The sequence below is a fragment of the Nerophis ophidion genome, linkage group LG05, assembly GCF_033978795.1.
Source record: "Nerophis ophidion isolate RoL-2023_Sa linkage group LG05, RoL_Noph_v1.0, whole genome shotgun sequence".
NCBI lineage: Eukaryota > Metazoa > Chordata > Actinopteri > Syngnathiformes > Syngnathidae > Nerophis > Nerophis ophidion.
In genome coordinates this window covers 38,352,293-38,376,434 of record NC_084615.1, presented here as the reverse complement: position 1 = coordinate 38,376,434, position 24,142 = coordinate 38,352,293, and the positions used below count along the sequence as shown (strand labels likewise).

General features: G+C 41.4%; 1 protein-coding gene across 4 annotated transcripts; it reads left to right on the top strand.

Annotated features, from left to right (window-relative positions):
• Positions 1–7,293: 7,293 nt before the first annotated feature.
• vgll2a (vestigial-like family member 2a) lies at positions 7,294–19,187 on the top strand. Of its 4 annotated transcripts, none has more exons than XM_061900860.1 (4): positions 7,294–7,519; positions 9,268–9,499; positions 10,742–11,230; positions 17,684–19,187. In XM_061900860.1, the coding sequence occupies exons 1-4, from the start codon at positions 7,442–7,444 to the stop codon at positions 17,743–17,745; spliced, it is 861 nt and encodes a 286-aa protein (XP_061756844.1). In that variant the 5' UTR covers positions 7,294–7,441; the 3' UTR covers positions 17,746–19,187. The 4 variants fall into 4 exon arrangements, with proteins under 4 accessions (XP_061756844.1, XP_061756843.1, XP_061756846.1 ...); XM_061900859.1 differs by having other exon boundaries at positions 7,295–7,519; positions 9,265–9,499; positions 17,684–19,171; XM_061900862.1 differs by lacking the exon at positions 17,684–19,187 and adding an exon at positions 12,634–13,422 and having other exon boundaries at positions 7,295–7,519; positions 9,265–9,499.
• The last annotated feature ends 4,955 nt before the right edge of the window (positions 19,188–24,142 follow it).

The following is a 24,142-nucleotide window of genomic DNA, read 5'->3' as shown; positions in this document are numbered from 1 at the left end:
GTGTACTCCTCTTGGATGGTCATTACAAAGTCCCGCCAACTTAAACCAACTTCCTGGTGAATATTCCCCCTGCTACTGCACTATGTCTCCCAACTCTGAGCTCCAGCGCCATATAGAGCGTCTGTGGGAAGTTGACATATCCCCTTATGTGAACCTTAAAACTGTTACTCGCTCCAAAGAAGATCGACCGGCCCTAGAACAAGATGAAGAGGAACTCCGAAAGACAGTGTTTTGTGGGGTCACAACCTCTACTACACCCACAATGGCTATCTCCAACATAAATAACTAGGACGATCTTATCAAAGCCACTCACGAGAGCCTTCACGGGGCGGCCAGCAACCAGGAAACTTCTGCCATGACAGCTGCAGAAGCACAGGAGGCCAAAGTTCATTTGCTAAGACAATCACAGAGTGAGGCCTTCCCTGAAGAAGTGGAATTTTTTTCTGCTGGCAAACCTATCTCCAAGCAAAGTCGCCTCGTCATGCTCGCCCCTAAGTATGATAAAGCGATCGGCCTGATGAGAGTGGGAGGCCGGCTCCGTATAGCAGAGGAATTAGATCCTGATGTTATGCAGCCTATCATCCTTAAACCCAAACACCATGTCACCAAACTCCTCATCAAAAGGTATGACAACCAACTTCTTCATGCAGGTCCTGAGCAAGTGTTCGCAGAAATGAGAAGGAGGTTCTGGATTCTGAGTGGAAGAGAATCCATTAAACGGCACCAGCCCAGCTGTGTGGAATGTCAAAAGTGACGCGCAAGCCCTGTAGCTCCTCAGATGGCTGATTTGCCCCTTGCACGACTCCGCCTATATAGGCCAACATTCTGGTCAACATGAGTGGACTGGTTTGGTCCCTACAATATCAAGGTGGGTCGGCGAACAGAGAAGCAATGGGGAATTATATTCAAGTGTATGATGACAAGCTGTGTGCATCTCGACTTACTTGAAAGCATCGACACTGACGCTTTTCTAATGGCATTACGCCGCTTTATTGCTCGCCGTGGAAAGCCATTTGAAATCCTGGCCAACAGAGGAACTCATTTCCGAGGAGGCGCTGCTGAGCTGAAGGCAACCTTTCAGACCTTGGGAGCGCCTCTTCAAGAATAACTGGCAGGACAAAAGATCGAGTTCCGCTTCAACCCTCCAAGCTCCACACATCTTGGAGGAACTTGGGAAAGAGAAATCAAGTCAATAAAGGCAGCTCTCCAAGTGATACTGCGGGAGCAGACTGTGTCAAAACCTGTACTGCAAACTGTACTGGTTGAAGTGGAAGAGATACTCAACGCTAAGCCGCTTGGGTACATTTCCTCAGAGGCTGCTGACCAGTCACTCCAAATCTACTGCTTATGGGACGACGAGATGCATCGCTTCCACAGGCCGTATATTCATCCAGTGATCTACTGAGCAGACGGCGGTGACGACACAGCCAGGTACTAGCGGACCACTTTTGGTTCAACTTAATTCGATACCATCTTCCTGACCTGCAGAAGCCGTCCAAGTGGCATAAGGACACGGACAATCTAACCACTGGACAAATCGTGATGGTGGTTGACCCACAACTACCTAGGTCCCAGTGGTCAATCGGAGAGTAGTCAAGACCTGCCCTGGTACAGATGGCCGAGTCCGAGCAGCCCAAGTGAAGATCAATGGACAGACTTACCTGCGGCCCGTTGTATGCCTGGTGCGGTTGCCGGCTTGGGAAGATGAGAATGACACTGACTAACATAACACTTTCCTTCGAAGTTCAAATTTATGGCTAAATTTGGGGGTGGCTATGTCAGAAAGTGTTTTAATCTTATCTTATTCTGACGCAGTTTTAAAGTGATAAATTTCCTGTGCTCTTGATTTGGTGATCTAGTCTGAGATGTCATTTCCTGTTTGTAGCGTTTCTGCGTAGTAGGGGCTTTTGAGTTCTTGTGTAAACAGCATTGTGTGCGTTCCTGACTAAAATGTAAGTATACGTCGAATATAGCACGGTTATTAATGCTAAAATGCCTATAATGTGTTAGATGTAGCCTTAACCGAGTGTTTTTTTGCAACAATGTTTCTGTTTGACGATATAATTCGCCAGCTCAACTTTCGCCCTGTTAATACTTCTTGTTACACAGTAGTTACCCTATCCTACCACTAGATGGCGACACACACACACACGCAGATACCTACACACACAAAAATCACAATTGTTCAACTTCACCATTAAAGAGTGCCTGAAAGCCTCTCTGTGGCCTACTCTCTGACCGGAGTCCTTGTCCTAAGAAGATATCAGACCAGCATTCCACATCCAGAGTAACCTACTCTACCACAGTGACACACCCAATATGTTCAACGATCATTAATGTTAACAAACTGACTTAGTACCTGCACCAGCCTGTGAGTGGCAGCACTGTACCACAAAGGTACACCCAGCCCACCAAAAAGTAAAGAGAAGACAAGCTACGCCAGTTGCGAGCTTACCTTCCATAAAGGGGATAACTTTTTGACAAAGCTTCAGTCTATATTGAGGTAAAACTTGCAGACCATACTTTCTTATCTAACGTACAACTCATTTTCAGCTTGGCGCTGTTCGCGCGTTCCTATCTGTTTGTCAAAATCCCGGCTTCTTCAGTCAGCTCGTTCCTGGTTGGTTAGGATCTGGTTATGTCATGGCAGTTTGAGCTAAAACTCAATATTTTGCGTTCATGTGCAACTTACAGGTATTCATCTATCATTTTATGTATGTACAAAATTGTTTGGTAAGTAGTGTCCAGTTAGTCCATTAATGCTCAGCTAATTAAAAGAGGATGGATTCATCCAAATATTGCTATTAAGTGTCCGTATCGGATCGAAATGTTTCTTTTTTGTTGTTGTGTTGTTGATATTGTTATATTTACTATTGCATTTGAAACTCTGGGAGTAAGTACTTGGGCAAAGGGGTCTTTGGGAGAAAAAAATATTGAAACAAAATCCAATAGATTTAACTTTTTGATTCGACATAGGGCTGGGCGATATATCAATAATTTCGATAGTACGCAGGTTTGTCTCTGTGACTATATAGTGATATTCAAATGTACGTTCACACGCAGTTGCTTTTAGCTACGGGCATTACACTGCAGGTTCTTCTCACTCTTTCCTGTCTCTCCTTCTCACAGAGACATAAAACAAGCACACCTTCTTACATACGTCCATCCATCCATCTTCTTCCGCTTATCCGAGGTTGGGTCGCGGGGGCAGCAGCCTAAGCAGGGAAGCCCAGACTTCCCTCTCCCCAGCCACGTCGTCCAGCTCCTCTCTGGGGATCCCGAGGCGTTCCCAGGCCAGCCGGGAGACATAGTCTTCCCAACGTGTCCTGGGTCTTCCCCCTGGCCTCATCCTGGTCGGACGTGCCCGAAACACCTCCCTTGGGTGGCATCCTGACCAGATGCCGAACCACCTCATCCGGCTCCTCTCGATGTGAAGGAGCAGCGGCAATACTTTGAGTTCCTCCCGAATGACAGAGCTTCTCACCCTATCTCTAAGGGAGAGCCCCGCCACCCGGCAGAGGAAGCTAATTTTGACCGCTTGTACCCGTGATCTTGTCCCAAAGCGCATGACCTTAGGTGAGGATGGGAACGTAGATTGACCGGTGAATTGAGAGCTCTGCCTTCCGGTTCAGCTCCTTTTTCACCTCAACTGATCGGTACAGCGTCCGCATTACTGAAGACGCCGCACCGATCCGCCTGTCAACCTCACGATCCACTCTTCCCTCACTCGTGAACAAGACTCCAAGGTACTTGAACTCCTCCACTTGGGGCAAGATCTCCTCCCCAATCCGGAGATGGCGCTCCACCCTTTCCCGGGCGAGAACCATGGACTCAGACTTGGAGGAGCTGATTCTCATCCCAGTCGCTTCACACTTGGCTGCGAATAAATCCAGTGAGAGTTTAAGATCTTGGCCAGATGAAGCCATCAAGACCACGTCATCTGCAAAAAGCAGAGACCTAATCCTGCAGCCACCAAACCAGATACCCTCAACGCCCTGACTGCGCCTAGAAATTATGTCCATAAAAGTTATGAGCAGAATCGGTGACAAAGGGCAGCCATGGCGGTGTCCAACTCTCACTGGAAACGGGCCCAACTTACTGCCGGCGATGCAGACCAAGCTTTGACACTGATCATACAGGGAGCGGACCGCCGCAATCAGACAGTCCTTTACCCCATACTCTCTGTGCACTCCCCACAGGACATCCCGGGGTACACGGTCGAATGCCTTCTCCAAGTCCACAAAACACATGTAGACTGGTTGGGCAAACTCCCATGCACAAGGACCCTGCCGAGAGTATAGACTGGTCCACAGTTCCACGGCCAGGACGACAACCACACTGTTCCTCTTGAATCCGAGGTTCAACTATCCGGCGTAGCTTCCTCTCCAGTACACTTGAATAGACCTTACCGGGAAGGCTGAGGAGTGTGATCCCACGATAGTTGGAACACACCCTCTGGTTCCCCTGCTTAAAGAGAGGAACTACCACCCCTGACCGCCAATGCAGAGGTACCGCCCCCGATGTCCACGCGATGTTGCAGAGTCTTGTCAACCAAGACAGCCCCACAGCATCCAGAGCCCTAAGGAACTCCGGGCGGATGTCATCCACCCCAGGGTCCTTGCCACCGAAGAGCTGTTCGGCATAGCTCGGTTGGTAGAGTGGCCGTGCCAGCAACTTGAGGGTTGCAGGTTCGATTCCCGCTTGTGCCATCCTAGTTACTGCCGTTGTGTCCTTGGGCAAGACACTTTACCCACCTGCTCCCAGTGCCACCCACACTGGTTTAAATGTAACTTAGATATTGGGTGTCACTATGTGAAGCGCTTTGAGTCATTTGAGAAAAGCGCTATATAAATATAATTCACTTCACACTTCACTTCAACTACCTCGGCAACCTCAGCACAAGAAATATAAAAGCACACCACAGATTCCCCAGGCACTGCTTCCTTATAGGAAGACGTGCTGGTAGGATTCAGGAGGTCTTCGAAGTATTCCCTCCACCGATCCACAACATCTGCAGTCGAGCTCAGCAGAACACCATCACCACCATACACGGTGTTGACATACGTTGACATACATCACATATGTATACGCCCTCGCGGAGCAGAGATCTAGCGGCATGGGTATCGTTAGCTGTGGTACGAGTGGTAACATGAGAGAAACAAGGTGTGATGCTGGTAACAAATGAAGGAATAATTAATTCCCAAGAAAAACAGCAGGGGTCCATCGTCTGGGGGTGGTTTGGCTTCTAGAGGGAATACTGTATGTCGAACAGACAACCGTAATTTGTCATGTGTGGGGCAAAAGCGTTGCTACAAAAAGTAGCATTACTGCTAATATGTAGCATCATTTCAAAAGTCACCCGCTAAAGAATGAGGAGTGAATACTCTGCATATTAACATCTCTGTTCGGTGCCACACCAACAAAATGCCGAGGCATCAATTTCCACTTCAACCCCGTTTTAAAAAAATAGTCAACAACAGAAGGAGATAACGTCCGTAGGAACCTACCACATAGCAAAGGACATACACTATTTGATTTCCTAGTATGGAGCTCATTTTTATTTGACAGTTATTGAAATATCTTGTGTGACATCATGCACAAAAGTACACTTTATTTGTTTTAAACTATTGTAGTGCTGTTCTGTACAAAAAGTACACTTTAATTTAGTGGTGTTTTGATATGTCATCTTAGTGACATCATGCACAAAAGTGCACTCATAGCTTGTTTTAAAATGTCTCTGACGATCTTGCACTCTCTGTTTAGAAATGACATGAATGTTTGTGCCACTGCTTAATAAGTTTAATAAATACAGTTTTGGTCAATAAACTTAGTTGTGATTTCTCTCTCTGCATGAACGTTTAAAATGAGCACATATTAATGCAGTATGAACAAGAATGTTTTAATGTAGACACATAGAATCATCATACTGCTGTGATTATATGCATCAAGTGTTCATTCAAGGCTAAGGCAAAATATCGAGATACATATCGTGTATCGGGACATGGCCGAAAAATATCGAGATATTAAAAAAAGGCCATATCGCTCAGCCCTTATTCAACATTTTACATTATTGACATTATTTGTTTAAAAAATTGTATGCATTATTTTGTTTTGTTTTTCAATTACAAATTGTATTATTGTATATGTTGGCAATTGTTTTTATTTGTATATTTATACATTGTTAAATGTTTATACAGTACAAATTAAATACATATACAATAACATTTTTATTTAAGTTATGGTCAAACAATTAAAGGCAAGACCACAAAATAAACCTGGGATCTAGTGCAGTGGTTCTGAAATGGGGGTACGTGTACTCCTGGGGGTACTTGAAGGTATGCCAAGGGGTACATGAGATTTTTTTTTTAAATATTCTAAAAATAGCAACAATTCAAAAATACTTTATGAATATATATATATTAAATAATACTTCAACAAAATATGAATGTAAGTTCATAAACTGTGAAAAGAAATGCAACAATGCAATATTCAGTGTTGACAGCTAGATTTTTTGTGGAACTGTTCCATAAATATTCATGTTAAATATTTCTTTTTTTGTGAGGAAATGTTTAGAATTAAGTTGATGAATCCACATGGATCTCTATTACAATCCCCAAAGAGGGCACTTTAAGTTGATGATTACTTCTATGTGTAGAAATCTTTATTTAAAATTGAATCACTTGTTTATTTTTCAACAAGTTTTAGTAATTTTTATATATATTTTTCCAAATAGTTCAAGAAAGACCACTACAAATGAGCAATATTTTGCACTGTTATACAATTTAATAAATCAGAAACTGATGACATATTGCTGTATTTTAATTCTTCTTCTCTTTTTTTCAACCAAAAATGCTTTGCTCTGATTAGGGGGTACTTGTATAAAAAGAAATTCACAGGGGGTACATCACTGAAAAAAGGTTGATAACCAGTGATCTAGTGGATAGCTTGTTTAGCAACACTAAATTGGCCCTAGTGTGTGAATGTGAGTGTGAATGTTGTCTGTCTATCTGTGTTGGCCCTGTGATGAGGTGGCGACTTGTCCATGGTGTACGCCGCCTTCCGCCCGAATGCAGCTGAGATATGCTCCAACACCTCATGCCACCCTAAAAGGGACACGCGGTAGAAAATGGATATGTGGATCTTGACATATTTTTAGGGGCAAAAAGTCTGGGTATTATTAGCAATGCCTTGCCTTGTACTCTAGGTACTTGTTATCGGGTCGACACCAAAACTTGCAGTATCGCCCGCGCTCCTGCCTGTGATTGGAAGGCGGGTCCTGGGTGGTGGGTGTGGTGGTCTCTGGGTGGTGGTCTTCCTTCCAGTGAGTCAAGACGCGGCAGCAGTGACTTGATCCCTCCAGGCGGGCTTTGAGGATCGGTGGGTCCAGTGCGGTGCACGGCGCGCTAAATGACGCCCGTTCGATCCCCGTGACCACTCCGCCATGAGCTGCTTGGATGTTATGTACCAGGTGTTTGGAGCGCAGCCTTACTTCTCCTCCTACAGCTCCTATCACCACCAGGTACGACTTCTTCATTCCTACAAGCACAGGTCAACATGTAACTTTATTACAAATAACAGCTTGTTTTTTTTTTTAATTCTTGGCAAATAACTTCACATCATGTAAACACAATTAAGTGAGTCAATATTATTCATTTTGTTTTAGTAATTTTCAGTTGTTTTTTTTAAGTCAACATGTTTTTTTTATAGTATAATCACACTTAGTTTGACAAATGAAAACAACACCACTGCAAACAAATGTCCCATTTAAAAGTGAAGGCAATTGTTTTTAGTATTATTCTTAGTAGTATCATTGCAGAAATCAAAGAAATTACAGAACATTATGGTACATTTATTAATAAATAAATGTTGTCATCACCAGCTGTGTTGTATTACAAATATCATTTTATATATAATGTTGATTTTTTACTTTAATAAGTTATTGCCAAGCTACCCCGGGTTTTGCCTCAGGATTCTACTGATAATTATGTTTATGTATTGTCAGTTTTGAAGTTTTGGGGCTAAAAAGGGAACTCATGCCTTTTCTTCAATAACTACAACCAGCTCATGCACTGCAAATAAGAGCTGACCAATAAGATAAAAAAAAGACTAGATTTAATGGAAAAATACTAAAAAATAGTTTATCTATCCGTCCATGTAGCTATACTTTTACTTGATAAGACATCCTAAATTAAGAGTTCTTTATCTAAACTTTTAAGATATTTTATTCTGAAAACAAGCATTATTTCACTTTCAATTCTTGAAGTCCGCACTCTCGGGATGTTGCAGAATCTTTAAACAAGATTTTCTACATGGGGAATACCAAAATATCTTATTTGGATAGTTTTTTCAAATTGGGAAATAAAATAGACAATAGAGACATTGTAATTATTATTGCTAAAATCAAGATTATGCTGTAAAGTCAAAGACTAAAAATAAATAAATAACTCTTGAAATTTGGGCCGTTTCTAGAAATATTTGCAGTGTGAGGACTTTCAGTATGTGTGCAACCCAGATAACTGTGTGCATATATTCAGCATGTTGGAATAAATATCAATCAGCGCTTGTAGGATATTAACATCATATCATAATTCACTAATAGAACAACAATAAGACATGCAAAACTCACAATTCTTTAATTTAAGTATTTCATTATTTGTTGAAATGCATTCAAATAGTAGTTGCATGCCAAAGAATCATAAAGACAAATAAAGCAGCATTCATATTAACTTCTTTTTTTGTACTTCGGCCAAATGTGAGTGCAAAGTAGAAAACCTAAACATGTCAGTATTCAACACGGCTGAAGTTAACCAAAATATCTGACACTTTAGCCTTAATAGACATACTTTTCTTTTTTCTTTTTTATTGTGAGAATGGCTTATAACAAAAAGAGTCAAAAACAGTCAATGTCGCTCCACATAAAAAAGACAAAGACCAATCTGTCACAATGTTTTTTGCTCAACAGAGGTGTCCAAACTTTTTTTGTGACCCGCAGCATGAACAAAATCAATCACCCAAAAAAAAATTAAGCAAAAAGGTTGAATGTAATGGGAAAAATGCTGAAATATTAATACTAATAGCTGATAATAATACTGTATCTAAATATATGGGGTATAACTTTTTTAGAGCTGTTTTACAAAATCTTGAGGATTATATACAAAAAGAGTATTTTAAATAGTATAGGCTTTCGGTGGACAAAGTTCACCTCCTTCCTTTAAAACTGTGTGTACATGCATGCATGTGTGTGTGTGTGTCTTTATTGCATAGAAGGTGGCCTTGTATTCCAAAATGCAAGACCCGCAGGGCGGTCCCCCTGGACTCCATACAATCAAAGAGGAAGACAAGGAGGTGCCCCCGGGGACCGAGTACCTAAGTGCACGCTGTGTCATCTTCACGTACTTCCAAGGGGACATCAGCGCCGTGGTGGATGAACACTTCAGTCGCGCCCTCAGCCAGACCGCCTCCTCGTACCCTAATAGCAATGGACATAAGGCCCCTAAAGGTGTGTGTCTGTGTGAGCGTGGGTGTGTAAAAAAAATAGAACGTCTTTTAAAAAGTGTCAAGCCGCAGCTTTGAAGACTTAACATTCACACTTTACTTTGCATAAATCCTACAATTAAACACTTACATGCTTCTTTCATTTATTCATGTATTTATTAATTCAGGTATGAATTTACAACTGCTGAGAGATGTTTCTAATTAGTTACCTTATTTATATTAGATGAGATCAAACTTTATTGATCCTTAGGGCATTAGGGATTATGACTACAGGAAGGATTTAGCTACATGAGAGGGTCAAATAAGTGTGAGTACGTGCGTGTGCGTGCGTGCGTCCGCGCAACTAAAATGAATCACACATGCTTTATTCACTTACCACTTGACGAATTGACTTTTTAACCCCACCAATTTACCATCTCAGTTTGGATTAGTTAGCCACACTATCACGTTACCAATTGTCATATTTTCAGCGTAACCAGAGCACTGCTCTCATGCTGACCTCCTTCAAGGCCTGGGTCTTAGAGGAATACATATTTTTTATGCAAAAAACAAACAAAAAACACAAAAACATTCAACTAAATCAGTGCCATTTGCTGCCGTACTCTTGAAAACATCAATTTGAATTTCTGTCTTTTTTCAACTGTAAACCTGATTATACCCACATTGAACTACTCAAATGTGTATTGGCCCATGTCATGCAGCTTTGTTTATATACAAACTTCATAAAAAGATATACACTTTTATACAAAGTCATGCAACTTCCTGAGGACCAGGGGACTTGTCACATTACCCCCTTTTCAGAGTTCCATGTGTTAAGGGAACAGGACTGAGTGAAAACTAAGATTATTTGGGGTTTGTTTTTAAATAAAATAAATTTAAAGTATAGTTGGTGTAAGAATTAAAACAAATATGTAAATACATTTCTGAAGGATTTAAATAATTATATTTCATGGTAAAGTGTAATTTTAGGAAACGGGGAAAGGCAACAAGTTGTTGTGGTCGAGGTAGTTTAAGTCAATCATTATTTGTTGTATTATATGCAATCAGATCAAAGTATAGGACCCTATATAGTATAGTTAATTTGACGGAATTGGGGACACAAACGGCACCAATTTGGTGAAATGTCCTACATGAATGTCAGGTTGTCTCACGATAAAAGAAAATGCAAAAAATAAAATATATGGGTAAAGGTTAAAAATTGAAAGCATAGTCATATTTGAAGATGCCTCTTTTTTGTTTTTTGCAGATGGATCTTTTCCAATGAGCCAAAGAAGTTTCCCTCCCTCTTTCTGGCACAGTTCCTACCAGTCGTCCGTCTCGTCCTCGCTGGCCAACGCTCTCTCAGCGCCCCACTCAGAGCTCGCTTTCCCCGGGGACCCGTACTCCCCGTCTCCCCTCCACAGCCACCTGCATCAGCCCAGCCCGGACACCTGGCACGCTTCCCACCATCACCACCACCCTTACTCGTTAGGGGGTGCAATAGGCACGCAGGGCTCGCACTACACGCGCCCGGCGATGCACGAGATGTACGGCTCAACGTTTGACCCTCGCTACGGCTCGCTGCTGGTGCCCTCGGTAAGGCCTCATCACCGCCTGATATCCAGCAGCAGCTCGGTACCCGGGTCCAGTAGCTCGCCCTGTGACCTGGGCTGCAAGGGGGAGCCCGGGACGGGGTCAGCATGGAGCGGAAGTTTCTCAGGATCTGGACAGGAGATTGGACTCAACATGGACGCAGGTAATAAACAATGTGAGCTTTGCAATTAATCAAACTTGTTCTGATGTCAAAACGGTTGTTCCCATGGAAAATAATTGAAGTAAAAATAGTCTTTTCCAGGGTCAAACCTTATTTACTGTCGGTCAGGGGTGTACCAAATGGGGATCACGTTCAGCTTGTCTTTCATTGGCCCTCAAGTTTTTTGAGTTCTGTCTTGAATCCAATAATGTTTCTCAACTTCTTTATCAAAAAGATGGAGCTCGCAACTTTCTTTGCCCCCATGGCGGATTATTTTGCTTTTATCCTAAATAAAATAAAATAAAATAAAAAGCATAGAGAAACACATAGGATTCTTTGTTTGGGCACTGGATTCCATGAAATGATTTGCAGATTTATTATTTGTTTGCTGATGACCGAGACATAACCGGGGGAAACTATGTGCGAACATTTTTGTCAAAGTGGGCGTGTAAATCCTGAGGTACTGTTGTGTAACACAAAGCTACAATGCGGATGGTTTGTTCAGATAGCTTAGCATATATTTTGGTGGTTTTAGTGTCATTAATGCACAAAATGTGTCAAAAAGTGTCATATTTAAGTTTTTCTGTATTCAAGACCCTTTATAGTCCAAAACACCAATTATAGTACTTGTTTTTTTTCACTTTCCACTCTGTAATAATAATATTGTACATACAAAAGTGTAATAAAGTAATTTAAATTCTAGAAACTATTTAGAAATGTAAAATGTAAAAAAGGTGCATGAGCATATAACATTTGTAAGACAAACACTACACTGCCCTCAGTGGAATAAGGTTGGATACCTTGTTTTTTGCAATTTTTATTTTTAATTTTAATTGCCATAAAATAGTTTAGATTACTTTCCTATGATACTCGTAAGTACCATTTCCTCTTTTATGGTTATCATCGCTCCTTCACTATTTTGCCAAAAATGGTACCCCCCCGAGTAAAAGTAGAAGCTGCTCACTGAGCTGATGTTTCAATGTTTCATGAGATCTGCTGAAGTCTCTCGTTGAAGTTGACCGGCGCTGTGGCTAGCGGGATTAGTTTGAATAAACTTCCGCGGCGGCTCGCCTGCTGGGAATGAAAACAACAAGCTAACAAAGCAACAACACGGTGGTGAAAAGCCCAATTAATTGAAGGAGGATTTTTGCTTCTTGGTGTCGTCTTACCGCCAAGTCACGGCAGCTGTCCACCTCCTTCTCTCTCACTTCCTGCTTCCATCTTGACTGGTTTCCTCTTCCTTCTCTCAATTTCTCTTTTTCACCGCTGTCCTCTCAGGTTTTCAGACGCAGGACAAGACCAAGGACTTGTACTGGTTCTAGTACCTCAAACCCCCTTCCACCGCTCCTACTGTCCTGTCTTCCTCTTCTACTGCACAGACAAACTGACCGGCGCTCTACTTGCAGCTCTGTCCTACGGCGGCCTGTGCTGACGCCGACAAAAGACCAGAAGACGCCTTGCAGGACAAACTCTTGGGCAGGAAAGACAGACGGGGACATATGTGTGCCGTCACGTCGCAGGACTGTCTTCACCGGGGACAACTTGGACATGCTTTGGCTGGTGGGAGGGTCCAAACGTCATCATGTTGTTGTTATTATAATGCTGTGAAAACTAGTTCCTGAAGTTCTTAATGCTACATTTTAAATATGATGTTTTACAGTGGTTTTCACCATGTACCACCTCAGAAAAAACTTGGCTCTCCAAGTACCACCAAAATGACCAACATTGAAATACGTAAAGGCCTATATATTTATTAAAAACAAGGCAGAGGTTCTAATTACCAATATGTTTGGCCACTGTAACATTACACACAGTTTGAACAGTAACATTGTGTTTGAATATTTATTTAATTGATTCTTTTGCGTCCCACAGTTTGAGAATTCCAGTTGTATTGTATGCACAAGTACAGAGCTGTATTGCCAACAGAAATATTGGAGTTATGCTACTGCTTCTACAAAGAGTCTCGCAGTCAACGAGCATCGAACAACAGCCAAGTTCACAATTTTGTTGACCCACCTCCTACGCTCCCCCCTGCAGCGCCCCGTCCCAATGTGGACTTTACTCTCATGGACTTATTGGACTCAAATTTGTTCCAGAAAGACTTTGTCACACCTGGACTCTTTTTGAGAGGTGTTATTTTAAAGTGAGTGGAAAAAGTAAAGATTAAAAAGCATCTGCATGCAATGTGAACTCCACACCCACGCCTGCCAGAAGTTAATGGGGGAAGGGGGCAGTGGGGGTCTCCGTGTTTGTCTGATGGAGGACCAGGAGAGCTATTACGGCTATTTGGAGCCGCTTGACTCGCTGCTTCCATGCAGCTGTCATCGACAACTGCTCTTTAACTTAGTGAACACACACACACACACACACACACACACACACACACACACACACACACACACACGCACACACACGCACACTGGTGGAAGTCAATAAAGAGGGCATTTAGAGCAAGCTGGGACAACTGCTGTGTGAGAGGACACACAAGCACAACTATGTGAGGCAACTGTCAAATAGTCGCTGCTGACCGTGTGTGAGCACGTGTGCATGTCTATGCTGGAAAAAAGGACCTTGCTGGGATCAGTCCTTGTCATATTTTAGGGTAGTGTTTCTGAAATATCCCCAGGAAAAATAAAATATTTCACGCCCCCCCTACTCTAGACTGTGACTATGAATAGTATAAATTGTCTACAAAATGAAAGTTAACTATAACTTTGCATAACATTGTAAGCTTGTTAACATTAAAGGAAACAACACACCGGTCTTTCCTCGTCCACCACCGTGATTACAGTGAAGCTAAGTGCTACATACGCTTCATCATATTCTGGTATGGGGAAAAAAAGCATGTTCCCCGAGGTCACACACCCCCCTGGCATCGCATCACGCCCCCAGGGGGGCCGCCCCACTATTAGAGAAGGACTGTTTTAGGGCAACATTTCCCAAAGGGGTTCAGCAGATGGGCGAAATTAGAACTGCGCGTCCTCTAAATCAGAGGTCTCCAAACGACGGCCCGCGGGAAGTCCCGAGTTAAAAAAATATATATATATATATCCATCCATCCATTTTCTACCGCTTATTCCCTTTCGGGGTATATTTTTTTTTATTATAATTTTTTTAAATCTGTCCTTTCTAATCCATTTTCTAGTGCTTGTTACTCCCTGGTGTCTCCTAACTACTCAGGCAAATCATATTGTCCAAAAATGCATTTTCCCATCGATAACGCAAGTGCGCGCTCTTTACATCAAATAATGCGCAAGGAATATATATGTATCCATCCATCCGTCCATTTTCTACAGCTTGTCCCTTATGCTGCCCCAGAATATATACATATATATATACTTATGTATACTTATGGTGAGGTGGCGACTTGTCCAGGGTGTACCCGCCTTCCGACCGATTGTAGCCGAAATAGGCACCAGCGCTCCCCGCGACCCCAAAGGGGAATAAGCGGTAAAAAATGGGTGGATGAATATATATATATATATATATATATATATATATATATATATATATATATATATATATATATACATATACACAGCCCAGCCCCCGGCCAAATTGTTTTTACCCAATGCGGCCCCCGAATCAGAAAATTTGGGGAGCCCTGCTCTAAATATACACCTTTTCATGAGCTAAATGCTGTTTTAAATTATGTATAAAAATGTGACTAAGTTAGATATGACATCCCAGCAACATGACATCTGTTCACATTTACAAAAGAAGCATGACTTTGTTTTTGCTTTGTTGCAAAATTACTCAAAATTCCTCTACATGCAATAGTTTGTTAGTTGCTTTGTCATAATTGTAATAACATTTAATACTAATTCTCATAAGTTTATGAAATAATGTCAGTTCACCTGTCGATCAACTTTGGGAGACCGTTGTTTCCGAGTGTGCCTAAATGCGTCGCAGAAAATCCGACGACATTGCTCTATTTCAATTGGTCAGCAGGGAGCGCGGGTATTTAATCTGGAAGAATGTCGAGATGCTGCGTTAAACCATAGTACTGAAATACGAATAAGAGGAAACACAATAAAGTTGTTGTTTGTAAGCTGGCAAGCAGACGACCGAACTTTCAAAGGCGAGAAACATGGCGAAAGAGCAAGATTGAAGACTCACAGCGTACATGCTAACGCGAAGACTCATTCGGTAAATCACCGCTGTCATCTGTTCACGTGCTATCAAAATGAATGCCGTTTTTTATATAGTGTATTCATGAAATATTGAGAGAACATACCTAACCAAACACACTTAAAAGAAATGAAGATAAAGTGTTCTGGTTGGACCAACGTGTGCTAAATGTGAAAGCAGGCACCTTGCACTTAATTGGTTTTGTTTTCTGGCAACAAGACACATTTCGTTAGTGTCATTCTTTTTGTTCTATTTTTGAGACACTTAAATATACATACTTTAACAAAGTGTGTCTTGCTGCCACACAATAAAACAAAGAGAAATTAAAGAATTAGTCAATTAATTGAAGCTCCTTGCAGCATAGATATGCACTTGGCGTGTGTTTATGTGGCCATAATACATAGGCCACAACAAATTGTTGCTGTCATCACATAAATGCTGCACGATCTAAAAGAAGCGGTGTCCAAATATTTTCCACCAAAGGCCACACATTGGAAAGCCAAAGCATGCGGGAGCCATTTTGATATATTTGTTGTGTAAAAAGTACTAAAAACAAACATGATTTTAAAGACACAACTCTCTGTCTGGTTTGTGATTTAGGTTACAAAGGGTATTATGATTAGTAATTATCAAAATGTTTACTTTTTCTCACTACATTGACTTTTTGTGTTTTTTTTTTAATTTTTAGAATTTTTACTGTTTTTTTGTTTTGCTTTTACTTTGACAATATGTTGTGGGCCAATAAAACGTAAGTTGCGTGCCACAAATGGCCCCCAAAACCCATTTTAGACACCTTTGATTTGAAACAAAATGCAAAAACGTACCTAAAAGCAAATGATTGAGAGAAATGTTGCAAGTTCATTGAACAAAGGAGAAGTTTGCCCTGCTGCCAAAGGAGCCAAAACTACACTATGAAAATATTAGCCTTGTGAATCAGTCTCTGTAAAATAGTGTATTTGTTCAAAAGACACCCAACTTTCTTCAGGACATCCCTCTAATGCAGGGGTAGGGAACCTACAGTATGGCTCTAGAGCCAGATGTGGGTCTTTTGATGACTGCATCTAGCTCTCAGATAAATCTTAGCTGACATTACTTAACAGAATAAGTAATTAAAAATTCCGCTGGTAATCACAGTGTCAAAAATAACGTTATAAAAAATAAAAAACATTCTCATGCATTTTAATCCATCCATCCGTTTTCTCTGTTCAAGAAGTCGCATTAATGGTAAGGAGTATTTTATTTATTATTGGTTAGCTTCAGAATAACAATGGTATTAAAAAGAATGAGAGACTTATTGTACTCTAAAAATGTTGGTCTTACTTAAAAATGCACGCATTTAGTTGTATTCGGTGTTAAAAAAAATATAATATGGCTCTCATGGAAATACATTTTAAAATATTTGGCTTTCATGGCTCATTCAGCCGACTTCACGGAGGCATAAGGGGTTAGTGCGTCTGCCTCACAATACGAAGGTCCTGCAGTCCTGGGTTCAATCCCAGGCTCGGGATCTTTCTGTGTGGAGTTTGCATGTTCTCCCCGTGAATGCGTGGGTTCCCTCCGGGTACTCCGGCTTCCTCCCACTTCCAAAGACATGCACATGGGGATAGGTTGATTGGCAACATTAAATTGGCCCTAGTGTGTCAATGTGTGTGTGAATGTTGTCTGTCTATCTGTGTTGGCCCTGCGATGAGGTGGCGACTTGTCCAGGGTGTACCCCGCCTTCCACCCGATTGTAGCTGAGATAGGCACCAGCGCCCCCCGTGACCCCAAAAAAGGGAATAAGCGGTAGAAAATGGATGGATGGGTGGCTCATTGAGCCAAAAAGATTCCCGACCCCTGCTCTAATGTCTCGGCTCTGCCTCCCCTGGTGGCTTGGCTAACTTCCATTTTGTTGTGTAAACTTGCAACATTTCTCTTGTGCAGTTGTGTGTGTGTTTGGTATATTTATTTGTGATCTCCCAGGGTATCTTTTATTGCAGCACTTGAATGTTTTCTTTGTGTGTGCAGCATTTGGACATTGCAGCGAAGTTTACCCGTCAGCCACCTTACCCTACTGTACATTAACAGCTGTGACTTCTGACCTTCAAAGTCAGTCAATGTACAATATCAGATATTGTACATTTCTGTAATAAATTGATATAAGTTGTGTCTGTCCACTTGTGTGTCTGTGTAAAGTTACCACACGACTCTATTGAAGACGACAGAAAGCAATCGGAATCTGATTGTTTGTTTGTGTATGCGTATGTGCGTGCAGTCTTTACAAAGATAATTCATCTGTGTTTATAAATGTGTTAATGATGATTTTTTTCCCCCAAAAAATTTCAGCCATCAAGTGCACCTTGGAGGTAACCGCTTCTTCTTCTCGGCATCATTCCTTTCCTCTATGATCTCCACCATGAAAGCAGATCAGCGGTGATCCACATGCTCAAGTTTCTTGTCTCTGAGGTTTACATGGCAGGCAGAGCGTGACAGACCTTCAATAATGAAAAATAACCTTTTTCTGCTCCACAATGACACATTCCCCACATTACTGGCCTTGGAGAGAGAGGACTCTGGGTACGTTTACACGCTCAGAAAAAATAACAGTTGCCTTAAATTAAAAAAATATTGCCTTGTATCTTTATCATGTAAAAAGTAAGATTAACCGGCAAAGTCTCAGGATTGCAATGCTTTGCAGGATAAAACTTGTATCAGTTGTTCAGTAAAACAAAATCTAAGTTAAAAGCACATACAAACACGACAGTAGGGAATTACAACTATATGCAGTCATTTTTTTCCTTCAGAAGTCTTAGTATTCATTTAAAAAATATACAATATCCACACCCCAAAATAACCCTGCCCTCCCCACATCGTTACTCATTTGAATGCATCACCATTTACAAATATTATGATATAGGGTGTACAGAGCATCTGAAAAATATTCACAGCGCTTGACTTTTTCCACATTTTGTTATGATAGTCTTATTCCAAAATGGAAAAAATTCATTTGTGTCCTCAAAATTCTAAAAACAATACCCCATAACGACAAGGAAAAATTATTAAACATATTTTTGCAAGTTTGTTAAAAACGAAAAAAAATGTACATAGGTATTTACAGCCTTTGCTCAATACTTTGTTGATGCACCTTTGGCAGCAATTACAGCCTCAAGTCTTTTTGAATACAATGCCAAAAGCATGCCACACCTATCTTTGGGCAGTTTCGCTCATTCCTCTTTGCCTATTCTTTGTTGTAGCACCTCTGAAGCTCCATCAGGTTGGATGGGAAGTGTTGGTTTTCATCCAGGGTGTCTCAGTATATTGCTGCATTCATCTTAGTATAGTCAGGGAGGTGACCAATAGCATGATGGTCACTCTGTCAGGGCTACAGCAAACTTCTGTGGAGAGAGAAGAACCTGGCAGAGGGACAACCATCTCTGCAGAAATCTACCACTCAGGCCTCTATGGTGGAGTGGCCAGACTGAACCCATTTCTGAGTAAAAGTTTGCCTGAATGCACCTGAAAGACTCTTAGACCTTGAGAAACAAAATTCTCTGTTCTGATGAGACAAAGACTAAACTATTTGGTGTGAATTCCAGGCATCATGTTTAAAGGAAACCAGGCAGCGCTCATCACCAGGCCAATACCATCCCTACAGTGAAGCATGGTGGTGGCAGCATCATGCTGTGGGGATGCTTTTCAGCGACAGGACCCGGGAGAGTAGTCCATATGGAGGGAAAGATGAATGCACCAATGTACAATATGCTGAATGAAAACCAATGATTCCCATCCAACCTGATGGAGCTTGAGAGGTGCTGCAAAGAAGAATGAGCAGAGAGGAATGGGCGAAAATGCCCAAATATACGTGTGCCAAGCTTGTGGCATCGTATTCAAAAAGACTTGATGCTGTAATTGCTGACAAAGGTGCATCAACAAAGTATTGACCAAATGCTGTATATACTTATGTGTATGCGATTAATTAAAAATAATTAATTTACTAAAAATACAAAATTTTACATTGTCATGATGGGGTATTGTATGCAAAAGTTTGAGGACAAAAATGAATGATTGTTTTGGCATAAGGCTGTAACATAAAAAAATGTGGAAAAAGGGAAGCGCTGTGAATGCTTTCCGAATGCACTGTACATTCGATTAGATTAGATTAGATTAGATAGTACTTTATTTATTCCGTCAGGAAAATTAAAATTTTCAGCACAATCCCATTCAAGATCAGACAAACATTACAGGGAGACAGAACAGGATCGCCCCTTACAAAAAAGATGAGATACAGGTAAAGAGGGAAACATCAAACATCAAAGAACACAGAGGACATTAAAGACATTAAAGCAGCAGATACAACCAGACACTTCTACAAACAGCTATGAATAAAAAGTAAAAGAAACATATCCACTGTGGTGGCCTCTGCGGTGTTCCACGCCATCGTCCGCTGGGGTGGAGGGAGCATGGCCAGAGACAGGAGCAGACCCAACAAAGCAACCAAGCCAGCCGACTCCACTCTTGGCCAGTGTCCAGTCCGCATGGATGAGCGAGGATACGTCCAAGGTGACTGAGGTGTCCGACACCTGCTCACCCAGCCAAGACAACGCGAAGCCTCTCAGTCCCAGCGCTCAGTGCTAGCTCCGCAGCCCTGTCCCCTCATCTGCATCTCCTCCAGTCCCTCCAAACCGACTCTGGTGTAGCAGAGACCCAGCAGCTGGTCTCCATGGCCAAAAGGCTCCCGGGAAGCAGATCCAGAAGTCCCATGTCCCAGAGAACATATTCAATTAAGGATGCTTTTCTGAAATTAAAATTGTCAATGACTGTGATAGTACATTATTAACACTGTATCAGTAGCCAATAATATTATTGATCTTTTTTTTTGTTTTAGCTTAAGATTTAATAACACATCCTTTATCCAATGGAAAAGGGGTGCTGAGGGGTTCATCCTCCTTTGATTTAGGAGAATGTGGTTAATAAGATTATGCTGTGTCCCTCAGCTGGTATTAAATTGTACTTCAAAATGTCCATTAATATGTACTGTAAATGCTCCAATTGATTCATTTATTCAATTTATTCATTGTTTAATTAGCATAATTGGCCGTGACGCATGTGCATGCATTTATGTAACATTTTTACGGCGTCATACACACACATACATAGTTATGTTATGCTTTTGTGCTCAATTTTTGCTTTTTTTTAATTGTATGAACATTGTGCACTGGCTCATAAAATAATTTGGCCTTGTTTCGCAAAATGCCCTCAGGCTGCACTTTAAACACCCTTGCTTTACGTGTTTCACCAGGAGGGTAAAAGGTTACCAAACGTCTTAACGTTATTGCTCGTCAAGACTGCAGCTAGTCAGAGGCTGGGCTGCATGCTTGTGGAGGTGCTCTGCAGGCTTAGATTTGAAAATACTTTGCCTATCGTGACCGTTTGTATTTTGCTACAGAGTAAAGGGATGACGGAACAAACCCTTCCTCTCTTTCACTTTTTAGTACGGTATGCCTCTGTCCCGAACTGAAGGCCCTGTAGTCCACACTGCCAAAAATAGATAATTGTATGGGAAACACTGTAACGTGTGTGGACCTCTAACCTAGCAGCAGTAAACAAAAGCCAGACTTACCTGGATAGGTAACCTGAGAGGAATCCCACATTGAACCACCCTCCATAACCCTCAGCCAATTTCCTGCTCGACTCCTACGAGTGTTAACAGGTTCCGCCATGCCTCGGGCTGTTTGTGTGTGTTCCTAATGCAGTGGGTGGGGGAGGAGAAGAAGGAGTGATTGGTGAGGTGTGAAGAAGAACAAATCTGGTTGGACAGATGATCAACGAGCAGGTAGAGTAGACGAAAAGAAAGGCAGAAAAAGATAATGATTTAGGTCTCTCTTTTGTTGAGGACTTTTTCAAAGCAGCTGTAGCCTGAAGGCGAGAGATTACAGGGTCAACGCTTCAAATCTTTAAAGGGGAACATTTAAGCTGCATGAAATGAGCACAAAGAGAAAAATACTTAGGAATAAAATAAGCACTTGTCGAAAATGGTAGTGCATCATTTTGGCTATTTACCAAAGCTTATGTGTTTGTTTTAGTATAGACATTGATGTACATTTGTACTTCAGTTTTGGTTAGGGATTGCAAACCAAATACAAAAAATGAAGCAATATTTCCCAAAAGAATAATGTAAATCCAATTATTTGTTAAATGCACAAAACATGTAATACAAAACAAATTATCCATCCATCCATCCATCCATCCATTTTCAACCGCTTATTCCCTTTGGCAAAACAAATTGAATCGAGACTAACTACAGTTTTACATGCAGAAAACAATAAAAAAAAAAAAGATCTAAATGACAAAATAAAATCGGTAATGGGTAATGAATTTATTACCTTTATAGGTGCTGACAGAAGTCTCTCGGTGCAACCGGGGGCCGAAATCACATCAAATCAAACGGTGCCATATATCAATACCTTTTGAGCGGCCTTAGCTGGACTGTCTCTATGTAATGTTACATTTTCCATGTAAACAGGGCAAGAAGAAGGCTCTTAAAATTACAATAAGGCTGCACTATTTAAAGGCCTACTGAAACCCACTACTACCGACCACGCAGTCTGATAGTTTATATATCAATGATGAAATCTTATAATTGCAACACATGCCAATACGGCCAGTTTAGTTTACTAAATTGCAATTTTAAATTTCGCGCCAAAATATCCTGCTGAAACGTCTCGGTATGATGACGCGTGTGTGTGACGTCACGGATTGTAGAGGACATTTTGTTCCAGCATCGTTCCCAGCTATTAAGTCGTCTGTTTTCATCGCAAAATCTGTGTTGCTGAATCTTTTGCAATTTGTTCAATGAACAATGGAGACATCAAAGAAGAAAGCTTTAGGTGGGATGTGGTGTATTGCGGCCGGCTTTAGCAACACAAACACAGCCGGTGTTTCATTGTTTACATTCCCGATGTCAGGCTCGCCCCTGACAGTTTGTCTATGTTTTAGTTTTTTCCTCTGCATTTGTCTGTTTCCTGTGTTTAGTATGTCCTGTCTTTTAGTTCCTGTCAAGTGCTCTTAATTCATCAGCTTCCTGTCTTGTTCCCTGTGTGCTGTGTCCCTCCTCAGTGTGTTTAGTATTTCCTGTCCTTAGTTCCTGTCTAGTGCTCTTATTTTGTCAGCTTCCTGTCTTGTTCCCTGAGTGCTGCGTTCCCCTTTAGCTGCGGCTGATTGGCATCTGGCCACACCCGTTGCCAATCAGCCGGCTCCTATTTGTACCTCCTTTGTCTTGTGTCAGTTGCTGGATCATTGTATTGTCATTCGGACTTGTCGTTGCCATATGTTGCTCTTGTTGTGTCAATGTCATTTTGAACTTGTCATTCCTACTGGTCGTGTGATTGCAGCGTAGCGGTAAGCTATATTTGGTAGATGTTTGTAGCTTACTGTTTTTTGTTCCCTGCTTCCGATGTGTGTGTCCATAGCCCTTAGTTTGTTATATCCGCCCACGTGTGTGCTTTTTTTGTTTGTACCCTTTGTTTGTTTTTGTCTTAGTATTTAATTAAATCATGTTTTCACATTCCATGCCTGCCTCCATCTCTGCATCTTGGGGTTCGTCACCAAATAACCTTGACACTTGAAAGATGACAGTCAAGCTTTACTATGGAACAGAGAAGTCAAGCGAACACGGTTGGATTGGACCACACACACAAAGTACAGTGTATTATGTGTATTAATAAAAAACATTTTACCTTTCTGTATTCTGAAGGTGATCTATGTTGTGTGCTACTCCAGCATCTATATGCGTGCTCCTGACCATCACCGTCAGCGTCGGGTTCAAAACGGTATGGCCCTTTCCCTTGTTGCGGTTGAGCCTGGCCGAGTGGTCCTGCCACCCCCACGGCTGCCACGGTGCCTCTCACAGCATCTTCCCTATCTGAATCGCTACCACTGCCCTCTTATCCTATTTTTTTCTTTTTTTTCTAGTCCATCACTCTCACTTTCCTCATCCAAAAATCTTTCATCCTCGCTCAAATTAATGGGGAAATCGTCGCCTTCTCGGCCCGAATCGCTCTCACTGCTGGTGGCCATGAGTGTAAACAATGTTCAGATGTGAGGAGCTCCACAAACCGTGATGTCACGCGCATATCATCTGCTACTTCCGGTACAGGCAAGGATTTTTTATCAGCACCAAAAGTTGCGAACTTTATCATCGATGTTCTCTACTAAATCCTTTCAGCAAAAATATGGCAATTTCACAAATTGATCAAGTATGACACATAGAATGGACCTGCTATCCCCGTTTGAATGAGAAAATCGCATTTCAGTAGGCCTTTAAAATGCCCTAGCTCGATGCTATTTTACATTGGTAGTATGTTAAATCAAATTAGCATTAGCGTTTTCACATGGCGATTTCAACACCTCTGAATTTGGTAATGAAAACTGCAACTAGGATGCCCGTTAAAATCAAAAGGCTGGTGTGTAATAAATACAACACTTCCCCTTTAAACACTTTGTAGTGCTGAATAAAAGAAAATACTGGCACAATCAACTTAAAAGCAAAGGCTACTTGCTGGCCAAGGCAACATACTGTGGTCTATACACAACTGCCATCTAATGTCTTGGAATTGCAACAGTGTGTAAAGTTTACTTTATAAAACAGTACAGTACTTGCAAATTAGACACAGAAGTGTAAAGGTAACAAATGGACAGCATGTTAAATCATACAAATTGAGATTTTTTATTAAATTAACAATTAACATGTATTAACACGTTTGAATACATACAAAATACCAAAAATGAGTACTGTTGATTACTTAA

Bases quoted from the DNA above. Each gene is read 5' to 3' on its own strand.
- vgll2a (XM_061900859.1), top strand. From the start codon at position 7,442: ATGAGCTGCTTGGATGTTATGTACCAGGTGTTTGGAGCGCAGCCTTAC. The intron at 7,520-9,264 runs GTACGACTTCTT...TTTATTGCATAG, and splicing joins ACAGCTCCTATCACCACCAG to AAGGTGGCCTTGTATTCCAA. The intron at 9,500-10,741 runs GTGTGTGTCTGT...TGTTTTTTGCAG, and splicing joins TGGACATAAGGCCCCTAAAG to ATGGATCTTTTCCAATGAGC.